Source organism: Musa acuminata, chromosome BXJ1-11 (genome assembly GCF_036884655.1).
Source record: "Musa acuminata AAA Group cultivar baxijiao chromosome BXJ1-11, Cavendish_Baxijiao_AAA, whole genome shotgun sequence".
Classification (NCBI taxonomy): domain Eukaryota; kingdom Viridiplantae; phylum Streptophyta; class Magnoliopsida; order Zingiberales; family Musaceae; genus Musa; species Musa acuminata.
The window spans coordinates 4,121,578-4,139,790 of NC_088337.1; the positions used below are offsets into that span (position 1 = coordinate 4,121,578).

Sequence of the window (18,213 nt, forward strand, 5' to 3'; positions counted from 1 at the left end):
ATTAGGTAGACTAGAATCAAGACAGGTGCCATATTGATCATGCTTGTGCACTATATATATTCTCTTTGAGTCACTGTCACCTTTGATTTTTGATGCATAAATACATATTATATTGATGGAAAACCACTCCTTTACCTAAACCCAACATAATATGATGCCAGTTGTAATGTATACAGTGAGCCATGTTAGGTGGAATCTTCCTTGGAAGCAACTTTATTAACAATGTCAAAAGTTGCAGCCTCTAATGAAGCTACTAACATGCTTCATTCTTGCTTGATACTCTTTTTACATGTACATTCCAGGCTGCTATTTAGCTTGTTTCTGCCACTCAATTGCTGCATCTTCTCTCCAACTTGAGCAAGACTTTGTGCAAGATTTACAATTCATCACCTGTGCTTGAGTTTTTTCACCCAATTTTGTGGTACATATATTCTAGTCTTGACCTTATGGACCTTGTTGTTGCTTGGAATTTAGTGAAAAATATTTCAAATTTCAGTATGATATTTCATAATGTTGATACATCATGCTGAATCTTTATGTGCATAGTCATGCTATGGATTAATGAAGTGAACAAGTGTATCATCAAAATTCTTGTATTTCTGTTCTGTTTCAGGTTGTACCACTACCTAATTAACTTGGTATTTTGGAAATCAAGGCATGGCTAAATCTGTCATCCAAGGGTTGTTCAACTGAGAAATGGTATTGAAGTTTTGGCATTTAGTAGCTCAAATTAGGGCTGCCACCAACCACAAACAATGACATGGAGACCATATTGATCATTCTTGTGCACTTCACAGGAAAATGTTAAAAGTTGCTGTCACTGTTGATTTTGATCCTTCAATTTAAAATGTAGTGATCAGCCTCCACCAACACCTCACACCAAGGCCATGTTCATTTATAAATATAGAGTTAGGCCTTTGCCTTTTGTGTGTGTGTATATATATATATATATATATATTCAACTTTGAGACATATTTATGCATATCTCTCTCTCTACCTTTCTGAATTTGATATTTGCACTTATACCCTTGAAAGCTTGGCAGATCTGCCATATTTTTCTTTCATATTATCTCTTTGAACAGAGTTTGGTACCAATCTGATGTAACTAAAACACTCAACTCTTCTTCACCATTAGCCAAAATATTGCCCCTTAGCAATTTATTTTGGACCTATCAACATCTGAGCATTACTGTCTGAAAAATTAGTGGGGATACAAGTATTTTCTTCACTGCTTGATGATAAAAACTTTACATTTATGAAGAAGGGTTTCATAATGAACAAACTACACTCTTTGTGGGCAATTGCAAATGAAAAGTATTTACTATATATTTGTAGAGTTCTGCAGCAGAGATGTAAATAGGTAATAGTTATTTTAGATAATAATGCTATTGAAAAGATTGAAATGACTTTATGATCTTGCAGAGATGATTTTATGCATGAATCTTGCACAAAATAAAATAAACATACAAAAATAGCCTATTGCTGTGTGTGTCTCCAACAAGATATTAACACCAATTTCCCATTGCCTTCATTAAATAGTGAGTACATAAACTGTATTGCCATGCAGAGTCAAATAGCAGCTGTAATACAATAGAGTTCAGATGCAAGTAGAAGTTTAGGCAAAGAGAAGCCACCACAAGTTTCTGCAAGCATCATGCAGTGACGCAGTGTGTCTGTATCACCTTCTCCACTGCCTCTCCTCGATTACTACTTCAGTTGTCGTAGGTGCGGCACTCGTCGGTCTCGGGGTTGTCCTTGCAGTAGTTCTCCAGGGGGTCGGAGTCAGTCTTGAGCTTGTCCCTGGCGTGGCTCGCCGCGGCGCTGAGCTCCTCCACCTCGTCCCACGCCGCCGCGCACTCCCCGGCCACCGCGTCCCCCGCGCACGCCTCCTCCGCCTTCTTGATGCTCTCCGAGACCTTCTCGGAGATGTCGGGCGGCGTCGACGGCGCGCTCGCCACGAGCACCGTGCGGCGGCGGCGGACACCGCGGTCGAGCAAAGGGAGGAGCCTTGCGTGGGTCTGTCGCGGCCTAAGCGGCTCCGCCTTCACGAGCACAGCCCTTCGGGTGGAGAGGCTCACGCCACATACTGTCGTCGCCATGGTTACTGCCTGCATCTTCTTGCGGTTGGTACTGTGAGTGGGAGGCTGCAATCCTGAGGTATTTGATTGGTTTCATGGTGCATTGGAGGACACACATTTCTTATCTCCTTCGAGCCAAGTGGAGGGCACGACATCCACAGGCTCGTAGATATTTACTGCACCTTGGAGTGGTACAACGTGAACGAGTGAAAGACTACTGTGCCATTAGTATGACCACACAAAGTTCTTATAGTAACCTTAGGCTCCAGTGTAGCGTGTGCTTCGCTTCCGAAAGGAACGAGGAAGGGAAGAACCAGTGGTGGTGGCAACCATCTCATTCTGTATATAACATTATCGAGAAAGGAAAAATTAGATGGAAAAGTAGAGAAGTAATGACATGTTGACTTCAAATGGATCTCGAGGAGCAGTAGTTGACTTAACCCAAAGTCAAAATCTGAGTGATGGTACAAAGAACTCTCTGACTGATGGTCTAATTTCTAAGATCAATGAGTATTATTGCTTAAGCCTAAAGCGTTAATGATTCTTACTCTTAATCTCTTATGCAATCAATATAAAAAGCAAAAGAATTTTTTTCCAGGTAAAAAAGGAGAAAAAAGTAATATAATAATCAGTAAAAAATTTAAAAATGTGTTTATATATATATATATATTTCAAACGTAGTTTTAGTATGGTGCGGAAAAAAAGGGCATAACCACTTCAATTTGGCGGGTGAGTTCGGTTACGGAGGAAGTGATTATAAGATGGGATTCCTCTCCACTTCGCGCGCTTCTCTCTGTGTAATTATAGAGACTCCGGCGTTGGTTGTATCGGTGGAGGTCCGCTCGCTCCTCCGATTGTCGATCCTCGAACCAGTGAGCGCCGCGCCCTGTGAACCCCTGACTCATTCGAGGTAAGCGCGCTTCAATCCGATCTAAACCTTCCTCCTCCTCGATGTCGTCGATCGACCTCACTTGAACCGGGAGGTGCGCATCAAGAAGTAGGTAAACTATTGATGAGCATCGCTGCGGTTCGATCTTTGAACAAGAATTACACGGATCCTCTCGGATAGGTGTTTAGGGTTAATGCTTATGCTTCTTGAATAGGGAGTAATCTGTGGTGACTTTTTGTGCCTTCTTCCATGATTTGATAGATTGGGAATTGGGCAAGTCCTAACAGAAAGAATTTTCTCTGTTCTGGTTGATCGATGAGGGCAATGGAGGCATGTTATGGTCACCATGTTCTAGTTGATACGTTTCTTAACTCTGCTGCCACGAGCCTTTTTCTTTGGGGGATGGTGATTGATTCTTTCTCCTCCCATCCACTCCCTCTGCTAGCTTGGGAGGGAACCGAAGGCGGCCTCCTGCCTCATTGTAGGCTGACGGCTGGAGATCAGCGGTTGCCTGGACGTGCACCTCCGCCACCTGGATTATGATCTGTGGTCTTTTCAGTGCCTTCAACAGGTAGGTTGGTTAGGGAAATCGAGGCACAGCATTTGCCTCAGGGAAGGGTGTTGGGATATGAAAGCATCCACTGGTTATCAGGTTGGGTTTTAGGGTTTAGGGCAGTCCGGCCCACAAACAGAGACGGAAAAAGCTTGTGTTCGACCCGAGCTCGTCTTATTTGAATTACATCAAGTTCAAACTAGAATTTAGTGTTTGTTATTCTTGACAAGTCAAGCTTGATGCATGACTAGGTTGGATCATGTTTGACTTGAAAAGGACTCAGTTTGAAAGAAAAATTGATTTTATTATACGATATAGATTTTGTATCCTTTATATATCATTTACAGTCGATTTAATGGATTTTCTATTACTAGTCTGTAGGTCTTCATATCATTGTTGGAATCTCATTGTATATTTTGGTATATTTTAGGTTGTATATATTTATAGCTCTCTGATATTTCTTTTCTGTTTTCAGATTTGCTGTAGTTATCTTGGATTACTATTCCTTGCAATATCAGTGATCAGGATGAGTGAAGCAAAGGTACACTAATTCTAACAAAATTATCTGATATTTCTTAGTTTGCCCGCAATTTAAGTAGATTTGGATTTACTCTGTTGAACACTAACTGTACTTATGCTGTTTTTTATTTACAGATAGATCAAGAATCAGGTCCTCTGGGCCTGTGGTTGAACAAAACTGAATCATTTGTGAACTCCATCCATATGAAGCTGCAAAGGAAGATTAATCTTTCAAGTGAATTAACTCAAAATAATAGCTTGGAAGAACAAAATGCAGGAAATGATAAGCACAATGCTGAACCTCGAGCTGATAAATTAAGAATTATAAATGTTCCAGTACTGATGCTGAAGATTGGTTCATGGCAGGTAGGTTCACTTTCTATGAGCTGAAGCAAATATTAAACTTAAGCTTAGTGTTCAATGTTTGTAATTCAGTAATTACCTCTATTGCCATTGTAGTGTGTATCGGTGGGTGAAGGTGATATAGCAGCCAAGTGTTTCTATGGTAAAAAGAAATTTGTGTGGGAGATGTTAAGATGTGGATCTAAGAAAAAATTCGAGATCCAATGGTCTGACATCTCGGCAATTAGAGCCCACTTCGCTGACAAGCAACCTGACATCCTAGAAGTTGAGGTTAGACTTGATTCCCTCTATGAAAAAGCATTATTCAGTTGTACATTTCCACTTCTCCTATATGAGCAAACAAATTATGTTTTTGTACGAATATTCTGTTCAAAATTATACCAAAAAAATTTCAGCTAAAAATGTTCGCATATTGTTGTTTTCATGTGACTTATGGATAATTTTTGGGCAGCTAAAAAAACCACCGCAACTCTTTGAACAAGTTTCTTCTGATCCAAGAAGGCACCCCATGTGGCAACCAATTCCTGATTTTACTGAAGATCAATCTCACTTATATAGGTATGTAAACTTAAACTTTGCTTGTAATGCTTTCTTTTATTATTATTATTTTTGGTGAGAAAAAAATTGCTTATATTTACAAGAACTGTACAGGTACATAATAAGCCAAAACACCTCATTAAACAGAAAATTTTAAACTAAATTCTACAAGCTACCAACTATGATGTGGAATTGAGCATCTTTGAAATATCTATTTAGCTGACAAGAAATAGAAAGAAACATCAAGTGAGTAAGGATAGCAAACACTACAGAGGTAAACTCCATAAACTTCAGTCTAAGCAAACCTATAGATCTTGCATGATTCCAAAATTCATTCAATAGATCAAGAATCTCCATCGTAATTTTACTGCCTTATCTGTTTGAGCTTGAATAGCCCCAGAATATTTAGCTTTGGTTGCATTTTATAGACATGTTATGCTTCATGAAATTTTACAGGATTTAGAGTCCAGTTATGGCAAAGTGCTTCAGCGAAATAGATTCCTCCATGAACTACCAAAAGAAACTCTCTTTTACAATCATCCTCAGTCATTTTAGCCCTCGTTTAAAGCATAAAGCCAATGTTGAGATGCCACTCATATAAGCCGAGTTCCTCCACATTCTCTTTGTGATGAAGCATTCAGAATTATAAGTGTCGTTCGAAGTTACCATATTAACCTGGCAAAGATACATGCAGAAGCCTGCAAAAATCTCCATTTGGTCAAATTATCCTGAGCAGTAGTTTACCCAGAGCAAGCAGTGAAACTACAAAAGAAAGTCTAGAATTCTTTGCTTAAATGAAATCAAGTTAGGTCAACTGATAGTAGCATTCTTTTATATTAAATCTCTTGATTTCTTATGATTTTATATTAAATTATTTCAGTTTCCTGCTTTTCCAAGAGGAAAATTCCATTTCCTGCTAAGAATAACATCTGCCATCGTTTCTTTCTTTCCCACCTCCTTGGATCAACCAGCACAATCACACCAGAAGAATGCCTTACTGCAATTGTTTTGCCTCAATTCAGTTTATCAAATCTTATGATTAATATGTACATTCCCTTTCTATAATCGCACTGAATAAGCGGACTGTTGGTTGGCCTCCATTTCAGCTATATTTCTATGTTTTTAAAGTTTGCAATCGATCTGAAATGATACCAAAATAAACTGGTTTTTCTTAAATTGTAATTATAGAGTGCAATAAGATCCTTCTTCTTTACAAAGTTTATGCACTTGTCTATATTTCTTTCAGGAGACACCATCTTGAGTTCAGAGAAGGGAGTTTCCGGAAGCCTTATGACAAATTATTGCTTGAAAACAAACACTTGTTTAAGTTGAGTCACAATTTGTTCGAAAACGATATGTCTCCACTTTTTCGGGTGGTCCACAGTGGGATCCAATATTCTAGCACCATCCCGCAGTTGCTACACATGTTCAACCAACAAACTAATAACTTGTATCACTCATTCACAGACCATTTTGGTAATCAGGGAACTACAGATCTTTCTACTTGGTGTGTTGGCAATTCTGGATACATGGCTCAGTCTTTTGGTGCTAATTTGCCGACTGGACAACCTGTGCCACCATTTAGACTCGTTGATGAGAACAAGCCAAACAATTTGGGATGTATCAGTGAATCTGTTGATGCTTATTTGCCAACTGGTTTTCTGCCACCAACTGGACTTGCTGATGATAAGTGGCCAAGCTCAGGTTTATCTTGCTCATCGACTTACATATCTACATCGATGATCATGTTATTTAACTAAATTTGTTTTTTTTTCCTCAATTTGTAAGATATTGCATTTCTGGCAGCAGCTGCTGCGGAGCATTCCGGAGTTCTGAATCATATACCAAATATGGATAACAGAGCCTCAAGTTCAGGTGCAGTTCTCTGAATCATATACCAAATATGGATAACAGAGCCTCAAGTTCAGGTGCAGTTCTAACCCTTCTTTTACTTAATTTTAGAATCTGCACTAACCTCCCTTTATCTTATGCAGCCAATCTAGTGATTAATCCTGGCACATGACTCAATCTGCAATCGCAATGGTTGCGCGATTCTTACTGGAAGATGACTAGCAAAGTATTGTTAAGAATGTGCTCGAGTCATTAATGGACATGATTCAACCAGGCTCACAACCTGAAACCATAAACCATGAACCAGAAGAGTAAGGATTTATTTAGATAATGATGTAGACCAACATCATAACTTGTGCATTGGTAGTAGATTGGTTTAACGTTGTTTTCGGTCTTTCCAAGGACAATGTGGTTTTAGTTCATTATTGCCACAGATTTATGGATTTATTACATCTTTGGCAGGAATTCCAACACCGACACCAGAATCTTAATCTTTATACGCTTTTGCAACTATCAAAAACCCAGATTCGAGGATATATAGCATCCCGTGTTTAAAAGTAAGAAGACCACCTCCAAAAAAAATTCAGCTTGATCATTGTCATGTAACACATTGTGCAGGTGTAATTTTAAGGAGAGAAAAATAGAAAAGAAATATTTCATTTGAGTTGTTGAGTTCCTGTCCCCCAAACATCAGTTTTAACTGGACAAGACAGAACTGTTCTCTAAGAAAAAGAAGAAAATCACATTTCAATTCATGATAATTAGAATCCAAGAACACAATTTGTAGAAAATTCTTGACACAGTATAGGTTAACTATTAGCATCTTGAAATCAGATATCCCTTAGCAGAAGTTTCACTAAAAACCCAATGAGTTTGGACTCCATAAACCTTCCTCAGATATGAGACTGGGTGTTAACCATCCACTGTAGCATAGTAGCTTTTGTTACATCCAACAACCATTCATAACTCGGTACATCAGAAAAACAACCAGCTAATGGTAGTCATAAACAAGGAGGTTGTAGTAATTACTCCGTCTTCTCATTTTCGGTTTGACCAATCTGAAGCTTCGAAATCCAGAAGCTGAGTTGTTCTGCAACACATTCTGAACCTGTCGACCCATAGGAGGAGAACTTGTTAACTGAATTTTCAACTCCTAGAAAATCATAAACATCCTCCTTGAAGATGGAACTAATTCCCTGTAGCTGGTCAAGAGGAAGCTCCGAAAGCTGACAGTTTCTTGCGACACATAAAGCCACACACCTTCCAACTATCTCATGAGAAGTCCTGAAGGGCAGCCCCTGTTCAACGAAAATGCAAACATGAGAGGAATTTTCAGAGCCAAGTGGAAAATTGACAAGTGCAAACAAACAACAGAAATAAAAGACAAGAAATTGGTAAAGAGATAAATGTAATGAGTGAGCTGCTCATGAATAATAAGAAGCAAGCCCATGGGCCTTTTATGCATCATTTTGAACCGTATGGAACATTCTTAGCAGGCCTATTCCTTTTAGAGCTTTATCTATTAACAAGATAGAAAAGTAAAAATATTTTACAATGATGACAAACTTCCATGGAAGTCTCCAAAGTGTTCAATTGAGAAAAAAAAAACAGAAAAGAAGATGAATCCCTTAAAGCTACCATGTTGCCTTCATTTCTTGAACTTCATAACTAAAAAGATCATTGGTTTTAATAACTGAAGCAACTTGTAGAACAGTTCGGAATTTTTTGGGGGTTGGATAAGAATATTAAGGTCATTACAAACTTTGTAAAAAAAAAAAAAAACTATTCTGTACCGATTATCAAAAGCAACAATAGATTTACCTTGTTCACAAGATAATCAGCAAGGGTAGTAGCATCAAGATGTCCAGCTGGCAAAACTTTTCGTATTCTTGCATGATTGAATGTGATGTTCTGCGCGAATTCAGTTGTTACTTCAAGCATCCCCAGTACAGTCTTAACACTGTCAAATAGAGGTTCTTTGTCTTCCTGTTTCGAGAGAAATTGTCCTCACCGTCATATAGAAGCAACAAAAATTATGAAATTCTATATCTCAAAGGAAAATGGAAAAAGCATTTTCAGTGGCAAATATATACTTGTAGATCACGATTGTATGCTTGCGGAAGCCCTTTGCATAGAACAAGAAGGGTCATAAGATCTCCTACAACTCTAGCAGATTTTCCACGGACAAGTTCCATAGGATCTGGATTTTTCTTCTGTGGCATAATGCTGCTTCCAGTAGATACTGAGTCGCTTGGGGTCAAGAAACCAAACTCCTCTGATGCCCACAAAACCCACTCCTCACCAAGCCGTGAAAGATGAACAGCTGCTATTGAATTAGCTGACAGAAACTCCAGGACAAAATCACGATCTGACACTGCATCAATGCTACACAAAAGAGATATTTAGGGACAAATGAAACAGCACCTGGATGAAAAATGATAATCGAAAGAAGAAATTGTGAAAAAAAAATTATATTCAACATAACTTTTTTATCATTAGTTTCTTTTGTCTTTATTTATAGTCATGAAACTAACAGAACATTGCAGTTGACCAGGAAAATCCTTTCCGAAGTTTCATCTTGAGAATCCTTAAGTAGTAGCATAGCCGCAATGAATAAAGATTAACTGCTAGAAAGTGTCAATTAATGCATGTTGCAACCCGGGAGTGATAAAGAGTCACCAACTGATTAATGGATATTAGCAGAAGCCTTAAAATACCCGATAATGTAATATCGAACTATCTACTGAAAAAAAGATGTAATTCTAAATTAACAAATTGCAACAGCCATATTTACATAAATCACCGTTTGATTTTCATTCATCATGACAAATATTTCACATCAAACTAAAGTTAAAAATTAACTATAATACGAATAGTTACAAAACAAGGGATTGGGAGATTTTAGTTGATTTATCCAATAAATAAAAAAAGATGTCCTACCGTTTCCACATAATGGAAAAAAAACTGAGGACCAAAAGGACATCCAGGGAAATTCTGTTTTAGAAGCACCCCAAATAATGCCCTTATTTATGACTTGCAACATAGGGAGTGTCTAAATCTTTGAACTAATCCATCCATGCTTACACTTATTTAATGCAGATCAGCTATTTTCTTTTTTCTTACTTCTTCTAAATCCATATTGTGGAAGAAATTCTGTAGGTATATGTTGGTTTGCAGGTCCAATATTACAACTTTGCAGTGTCATGGGTAAAGGTCTTGAATGTTTTGATGGTCCACCAAACAAGAGTGTAAACAGCTAGCATGTAGCTTGAAGAGATCAGAACTAAAAAAGATACCCAAACAATGTAGATATCAGAAGACCACTTTTAACTACATTAACTTGTTTGTGAGAACCTTACACAACAAGACAAAAAGGTGAATGAGAACCTTTATGTTATTCAGTGATTTAAAAAGGTGCTCGGGCACTCGCCTAGGCGCTCGGGCAAGGCGAGGCGAGGCCCGAGCGCCTCGCTAATCTCCCAGGCGACGCGCTTCAAATAGGCGCCGCCTGGGCGCTCGCCCGAGCCCAGGCGCTCGGCGCTTCGGGTGAGCGCTTAGGTTAACCAAAGCGATCGAACCAGGATTTTAGGTCTGATTCGGTCCTGGTTCGGTCTATGATGGTTAGTTGGTTCAATCAAACCAACTAAAACTGATATAAGTGACAACCAAACCCTAACCCTCGCCGCTGCCAATCCCGATCTCGCTGCTCGCCGTTGCTCGCAAACGCTGCCGCTGTTGTCGCTCGCCGTTGTCACTGCTCGCAAACGCTGCCGTTGTCGCCGCTCGTGCCTCCCGCTGCTCGCCGCTCCCGCCGTCGCCGCTCGCGCCTCCCGCCGTCGCCGCTCGCGCCTCCCGCTGCTCGCCGCTTGCCGTTGCCGCCGCTCGCTGCCGCCGCTTGCCGTTGCCGCCGCTCGCTGCCGCCGCTTCCTCTTTTCTCAGTCAGCAGGCTTAGCACCCCTTTACACTTCCTTTAACAGTATACGTATATTGTATACTGTTAATATTATTAAGTTTATTTGAAATGATTAATTTTCAACACTGTTAATAGATTAATAATATATTATTTTAATTTTAATATTATTAATTTTTATTTATTTGAAACTTTTTATTAATGTGACATTGTGATTTTGTATCTTAGATTTTCTTAATTTAATAGCATATTTTTATTTAAAATTTTAAATAATTATATTTATTAATTATATTATATATTTTTATATTTTAACGCCTCGCTTCGCTCGGACGAGCGCCTAGCGCCCAGTGATTTAAAAAGCATTATGCGTCAAAAGGCGCCAATGTCCAAAAATGTCCGAGGCGCTAGGCGCTCGCCCGAGCGAAGCGAGGCGCTAAAATATAAAAATATATAATATAATTAATAAATATAATTATTTAAAATTTTAAATAAAAATATGCTATTAAATTAAGAAAATCTAAGAGCGGCGGGAAGCAGTGGCAAGCGGCGGCAGTGGGAAAGGGAAAGGGAGCGAGAGGCGCGAGCAGCAAGAGGGCTCGCGGGAGTCGCGAGCAGAGGGAAGGCTCGCGGGAGGCGCGAGCAGCAGGAGTCGCGAGCAGCGGGAGGGCTCGTGGGAGGCGCGAGCAGCGGGAGTCGCGAGCAGAGGGAAGGCTCGCGGGAGGCGCGAGTAGCGGGAGGGCTCGCGGGAGTCGCGAGCAACGAGAGGGCTCGCGGGAGGCGCGAGCAGCTGGAGGGCTCGCGGGAAGCGCGAGCAGCGACAGCGACGAACAGCGGCAGCGGGAGCAGGAGCGACGAGCAACGAGATCGGGAGCGGCAACGTTTTACGGTTAGGTAAGGGTTATATCGGTTTAGTTGGTTCGATTGAACCAACTAACAATCGAACCAGGACCGAACCAGACCTAAAATCCTGGTTCGGTCACTTGGTTTACCCAGGCGCTCGCCCGAAGCGCCCAGCGCCTGGGCTCGGGCGAGCGCCCAGGCGGCGCCTGTTTGAAGCGCGCCGCCTGGGACATTAGCGAGGCGCTCGGGCCTCGCCTCGCCTCGCCCGAGCGCCTAGGCGAGCGCCCGAGCGCCTCTTTCAATCACTGCTAGCGCCTCGGGCGGTTTTGGACCTTGGCGCCTAGCGCTTTTTAATTCACTGATGTTATTAGATCTCACCAGAGGAAATGTAATTAACAAGTCGCTGGAACATTTAAATTAACCATTATAAAAGCAAACGACATGCAGTCATCTTTTTCACTTTCACTAAGATATGAAGCCTCTTCCCTCACCCCCCTCTTCTTTCAGATAAAGTTGTCTTTTTAATTATTTATCAAAACGTCTATGTGTTTCCCCTCCTCAAGTCTACATGAACATTCAGATATGGGTATAATTTGCAGATTCTCATTTGAACTAACAAAAAGCATCCTGTTATGTAAAATGATGAATAGAGATAAGCCTAGTAAATAGATGAAGTCTGGGCTGGATAAATTATGGAGATGACCTTCCATGTATAAAATCCATGATGGCAGCAATGTGGGTCCTGTGGAAAGTCAACTATTTGTACAATGGTGCACAGGAGACATCAACTTTAGAACATAAGTGACTAAAATGATAAAAAAATGGTGTTTGTAGAAACAAAATAATTTGTAATTGCTACAGATTTCTAAATAACTGATTTATTTATTGTGATAAATCAATGAGATAATTGTCATCACATGATGATAATACTTAACAATCACATAAAATCAAATGGCAGGCAGTTCAGGCTGGAAACAGCTGGGTTGATGAAATACAGGTACGATGAACAACAGATTAACTTTATTTAAAGGTATATATCAAAATAAATATACCTGTTTCTCATAGGAGCAGTAAATCCCAGAGCATCTGAAGTAAGAAATCTGTCAATAGGAAGGCCAGTACCAGCCAACGCACAAGCACCTAAGGGGCAGAAGTTCATCCGATCCTTGCAATCAACCAGCCGACCGACATCACGTTCAAGCTACAACATATCACATCACTTAAATAGTTATGCAAAGTTTAACTCGAAGAATTAACAGTCATCATTATAAAAAAAAAAATGCTCCTTGAAACATACATATCTGACCATAGTTTAAATTTTCAAATAAGTTAGAGCAAACAAAATAGTCAAATAACTCACATCTTAACTGAAAGAAATGACACACTGTCTATGATGCATCTTAAGATGGAAAAATCATCATACAGAAATGTATCCTCTTAGTTTCTCTAGATAAATCTTATGTCTTCTTCAGTTGATGCTTTATTAAACAAGACCATAGAAGGCAAGCCTAGAATGCCAAGTGGGAGCCAAAGGTGTTATCCAAATGGAATTCTCAAGTCTAAGACATGAATGATGGTCAAGCAGTGTTATTCTATGGACATATTATGATAGGTTTAAGAACCAGCAAAGGACCATTTCTGCAAGTTGTCATGTGAGGTCTATGATCATTATCAAGCCATTTTATGTCTATTATTATACCTTAAATTCCTGAACTTAAGACCACCTTTCATAACAGCTTAATGTCTATTTTACAGGTCTATATGTGACTAATAATGATGAACTCATTGTTCTGTAAAGCCAAAACCTATCTCAATTCCACATTTTATCTCAAGGTAAAACATGCCTAGTAGATCTTCTACAAGCACAAGGCTATGCGTATTGACCCACCCTAGACCTTGAATTGACATAAAGTCTCATGCATTAAATCCGCCACCCCTTACCTTAGGGTTAGTGCCAAATATTTGTATAGTTAAATCTATGGGAGAAAGAATAAAGTGTAAAATCTACAACCAATACAAGATCTAAGGCTTGGACGGACAACATATTTTGAGTCTAAAGTTTCCAGATTTATCATTAGGAAATTAAACTTAAGCCAATCAGTTAGTTGTTTCTGGATCAAGGTATCCTAACCTGATAGCTGAATAAGTAGTGTTTAATATGTATGCTCACTAGCCATTCTTGACTTCATACGGTACTTGATACAGCCATTGTAAGCACTAACAAGCAAGGATTGCCTTTTCGGGTATCAGACCCGTTCCAGTAATTTGTCAGAACGATATGTACCGATATGTACCAGTATACCAGCCCATGATATGCCAATGTATACTGGTTGTTTGGCAATGAAGAAAAAGAGAGAAGTGGAAAGGGCGGTGGAGGAACAAAGGAGGAAGAAGGAAGGAGGAAGGAAGAAGGAAGAAGGAAGAAGAGGAAGATATGGAGGAGGAAGAAGGAAGAAGAAAAAAGAAGAGGAAAAGAGAAGCGGCAATGGCGAGGCAACGGCATTGTCAAAGCATCAACGGCAACGACGAGAAAGCGTTGAAGCAACAATGGCGAAGTGGCAACAACAAGGCGGTGGCATCTTACGTGAGAAGAGAATTATTATTTTCGTTTTTAATACTGATTTGGACAGGGCTCCACCATTTTTTGAATTTTCTATTAATTTAACTGGACCGCAAAAAACAGGATAGTCGACATATCGGCCCATGCTTAGACCGGTATAAACTGCCCGTACCATACTGTTTTGGGTGGTACAGCAAACAATCTATCAACAAACCAACATTTCATCCACTTGTAGGCATATACATAGGACCAGCTTACTGCTTTCATGATCCACAACAGTAAACTAGCCTACATCAACTACATTGTAGTGCACTTCATCTTCTCTAATGAATCAGCAATTTTCTTATACCAAATGCTTCAACCATAGAGAAAGAGCTCACTAACCAGTCTTGACTTCACAAAGTACTTGACAGAGCCACTTTCAGCAATATCAAGGATCAAAAGTTATATACACTTGTGTAAGTATGACCAAGGAATCTGCTTATTACTGTCATGATCTACATTGGTAAACCAGCCCACATCAACTCCGATGGAGTGTGCTTCACCTTCTCTACCAAAATGAAATCTTCTTAGACCAAATACTTCAACCATCGGAAAAGTCTACGTTATTGCACGAACTTATTCCCTCAAACATGCTTTTAAAATGAGTTTCTATATCTTGCCTCCTTTATTAAAGGTTATTATTGATTGAGAAATTCATACATGTTTCCTGACATTCTTGGTAATTATATTTCCATCTTCTATTTCTAACTTTTATTTGCCTACTATTCTCCAATTAGAAATAAATGTATGCAGGATTATTACCTGTTCAACATATGATAACAAGAGATGTTGCAGCAAGACAGGTTGTGCCCTCTGTAGATGAGTGTAACCAGGAACTATCAGTCCTTCATTGCTCAAACCTAATTTGATTAAGGCCACCTGAAAAATATAAGAATTGAATAATATTTCATAGAATGTTGTATGACCATTTTGAACAGGAAAAAGAATAGATCAAGTCCATCAGACCATTAAAGCAAGAAATCCTGTAACCATATGTTCAAGAAACTTTTCAACCTCACAGATCCATACATTATATTAAGATAACAATGTTTTTGTCAAGCTCAACATGCATAAAGATCATAGCATACTCTGAGACTCAGCATATAGGAACATCAAAATAGTTATATGCATGCCTTTAATTAACATGACCTCAAGCTGTTTCTAATAGCATAGATGTTTCTGGAGAGTATCCAGAGGTCGAGACAACCGAAAATGGCATGTCTCTACATAACAATATATTGTACCGGATGCACAATTAATGAAAATAATCTGCAAGAGACAATTAATGCTTCAATCAAGAAATATAATTCAAAAGTGTAAATATTTATTTGAGGTCAAAATTAATTCCAACATACACAGTTGGTGGCTTGACAATGAATGTTTTCTTCTCTCTCTAGCCAATTTCGCATAATGTAATTATAAGAAATAGGTTAACATGAGCCTAAATAGATTTATTGATATGAAGTTTTAAACATGACTCTCACCTGATCAAACTTATCAAATATTATGCATTTCATGCCAAATTAAGGAAAGAAGAGCAAAAAGAACCAACAAAAACTTGTATCAAGCCATGAGAATTTTACTTTGTAAAGTTAGATATAATATTACATTTACAATAGCATATGTCAAAACAGAAGGGTATATTTTCATAATTATGGTGCATATGTGGGAGTATGTGGGTAAGGAATTCAGGGATAATGAAAAAGGCACAATTGTCTATGTGGAGAATAACAATTAATGGTTTTTGTACATTCAATTACAAGATAAGCAGCATTCAGACAAAAACAATGAGATTTTCAGGGAAAAAATGCAACATACTAAATGAAATGTATGAACCTGAAGTTGTTTGATGGATGCCACAATTTTATCAATGGCTTCCCTACACCACAAGCGGAGATCTGTTACAACTTGATCATTTCGGCTTCTTGCGGTGTGGAGTTTTTTCGCAGGTTCCCCAATAATGTCTGTGAGTGCAGCTTCAATATTCATGTGCACATCCTCCCTATCCATTCTCCAAACAAACTCCCCTGCCTCAATTCTTCTCTCTATCTCATCAAGACCATGCAGTATGCTATCTCTATCGCTGACAGTCATTAAACCCTGCACCACAGTAATGACTAGTAAATGAAATGCCTTCTTCAGAAGAAATAAAGTGACAGAAGTTGATTCAAGAGTCGCTTCGTAAATATAATGCATTATAGAAACGCCCATTATACTTATGTAAACATAATTTCTTTTCTAAAGTCTACTCTGAACTTGTAACTCACATAATATATGAAATTTAATTAATAAAGCATTTTGTGTTTAAAGTGAACAAAATATCCCATTTGTTCACCAAAACTAGCATCATTGCATAGTCTAGTCATGTCCCTGACAGAAAATAGATGGTTTTCAGCATTGTTAGATGTTCTCAAGAGATGAGATTTGCATAAAATGGCTCAAGTAGTGTAGCACAAAACCTAAAGTAGACTTCAACTCTATTCTCTTGGAACTCTCTCCATGCTGTAGATTTCTAAAAATCACCAACCAAAACATAACTAAATTATCCGTTCCACAGGATGATAAACATGATTATTTCATAGAAAAAGTTCTTATCTGAATGTTTAAACACACTACTATTGAACATTAAAAGAACTTTAAATGATTGGTGAGCTTTGGTATCAAGGTTGCTCATCTGTGGTCCAGTTGATCAAATTTCGAGTCAAAACGATGGATAAGACTGCATATATTGATCTACTTGCAAAAACCTTGTGGAATGGACCACCCATTTGTTTGTAGACGCGACACATCAAATAGTAATGAAACAAAGTTAGATATCCTTCTACAGAACCCTCCAGAGTAGAGCTAAAACCCAAAACACCAACTTAACAAATTGAGAGCCAATTCCAACCCCTCTCTCACAAACTCTTCCAGAATCCCGAAAACTAAGAAAAGTAATGACCACAATTCCCACCCCAACTCATCCAGAATCCTGAAAAAGAAGAAAAAGCATAACCATAATCCTTGAAAAGCATCACCAGAAGTGAAAAGAACTAACACCCGCAAGCGTGATTTCGTCGAGCAACTCGTGCTCAAGGACTGCCGACAATGGCAAACGCATGACGACTCACCTGGTGGGCGAGCATCCGGGCGTGGGCGCGGCTACCCATGATGTCCTGCTTGTAGAGCGCCTTGTCGAAGGAGACGGACTCGCTGAAGCGCTCGACGGCGTCGGTGACACTGTCCTCGAACCGCCCGCCCCACAGCTTGGCCTCCTTGGCCTTCTCCTGCTCCTGCGCCGTCCAGGGCTGGGTGGATGCCATGGCCTCCGGGGCGGCGGCGAGGATCCAGCGATCGGCGCGTCGGCGGGGTGCGGCCGAAAACGTCGGGAGGCGGCGGCGGCGGCAGGGGGTTGGGCTGCGTGTGGAGGAGGAGAAGGAAGGGAGCACGGGGTGGTAGAGAGCCCTCATCGCGTTCATTCGAAGCAGGCAGTCCGATAAATAATTGGATCGAGCGGGGAAGTGGGAAGGGGGAGCGGAGGCGATGGAGAGTCCACACTCCATCCCACCATCCCACCGAGAACGGTAAGTAATGCTCGTGACGAGGGTTCGTGAGTGTAGCGTGTGCCTGCCGTACACGTGGAAAAGGCCCGCAGCGGCCCCACATCTTTCAGCCAATGGTTTGTCACCTGCCGCGTCATCAGAAGGATGGGTCCATCCCCATCCCCACGTGACGAGGGTTGGCAACGTGAATCGCGTGCCCAGTGCACGTGTTGCGAACGGCCCCCTCGGCTTCGGTAATGGTGGCGTGCCACCTCATCAGGATGTCTTGGTGGAGGAGAACGTGCATGGCACGTGCGATGAAAAAAGTCTTATTATTTTTTATTATGACAACAAAATCGAATGTTTTATTATTTCAGAATTTAACAATAAATAGAGAGTCTTTTCAGATGTACAAAAACTTCTTTCTTCCAACAAAAAGGAAAAAGGAATGAGGTCTTCAACACTTTGTTTCATATGTAAATTATGGGATAAAATTTTAGATCCTTAATAAGTACATTTCATTGGATAAAATTTTAGATTCTCATACATC

The 18,213-nt window shown here is 39.8% G+C and overlaps 3 protein-coding genes across 8 annotated transcripts; 1 reads left to right on the forward strand and 2 right to left on the reverse strand.

The window, feature by feature from the left end:
* Positions 1-1,489: 1,489 nt before the first annotated feature.
* Positions 1,490-2,242, reverse strand: LOC103970447 (calvin cycle protein CP12-1, chloroplastic). The gene has a single exon (XM_009384227.3). It carries the CDS (start codon positions 2,112-2,114, stop codon positions 1,713-1,715), a length of 402 nt encoding a protein of 133 aa, XP_009382502.2. The 5' UTR covers positions 2,115-2,242; the 3' UTR covers positions 1,490-1,712.
* Positions 2,243-2,756: 514 nt separating this feature from the next.
* LOC135596941 (uncharacterized) lies at positions 2,757-7,267 on the forward strand. Of its 6 annotated transcripts, none has more exons than XM_065089241.1 (8): positions 2,757-2,988; positions 3,996-4,061; positions 4,175-4,405; positions 4,499-4,672; positions 4,854-4,960; positions 6,186-6,643; positions 6,746-6,814; positions 6,934-7,267. In XM_065089241.1, the coding sequence occupies exons 2-8, from the start codon at positions 4,047-4,049 to the stop codon at positions 6,960-6,962; spliced, it is 1,083 nt and encodes a 360-aa protein (XP_064945313.1). In that variant the 5' UTR covers positions 2,757-2,988; positions 3,996-4,046; the 3' UTR covers positions 6,963-7,267. The 6 variants fall into 6 exon arrangements, with proteins under 6 accessions (XP_064945313.1, XP_064945311.1, XP_064945315.1 ...); XM_065089239.1 differs by having other exon boundaries at positions 2,758-2,988; positions 6,728-6,814; XM_065089243.1 differs by having other exon boundaries at positions 2,758-2,988; positions 6,746-6,867.
* Positions 7,268-7,513: 246 nt separating this feature from the next.
* Positions 7,514-17,916, reverse strand: LOC135596940 (argininosuccinate lyase, chloroplastic-like). The gene is made up of 7 exons (XM_065089238.1): positions 17,253-17,916; positions 15,979-16,242; positions 14,905-15,021; positions 12,593-12,741; positions 8,884-9,175; positions 8,612-8,776; positions 7,514-8,088 (listed from the first exon to the last, which is right to left on the reverse strand). Exons 1-7 carry the CDS (start codon positions 17,682-17,684, stop codon positions 7,816-7,818), a joined length of 1,692 nt encoding a protein of 563 aa, XP_064945310.1. The 5' UTR covers positions 17,685-17,916; the 3' UTR covers positions 7,514-7,815.
* Between the last annotated feature and the right edge of the window lie 297 nt (positions 17,917-18,213).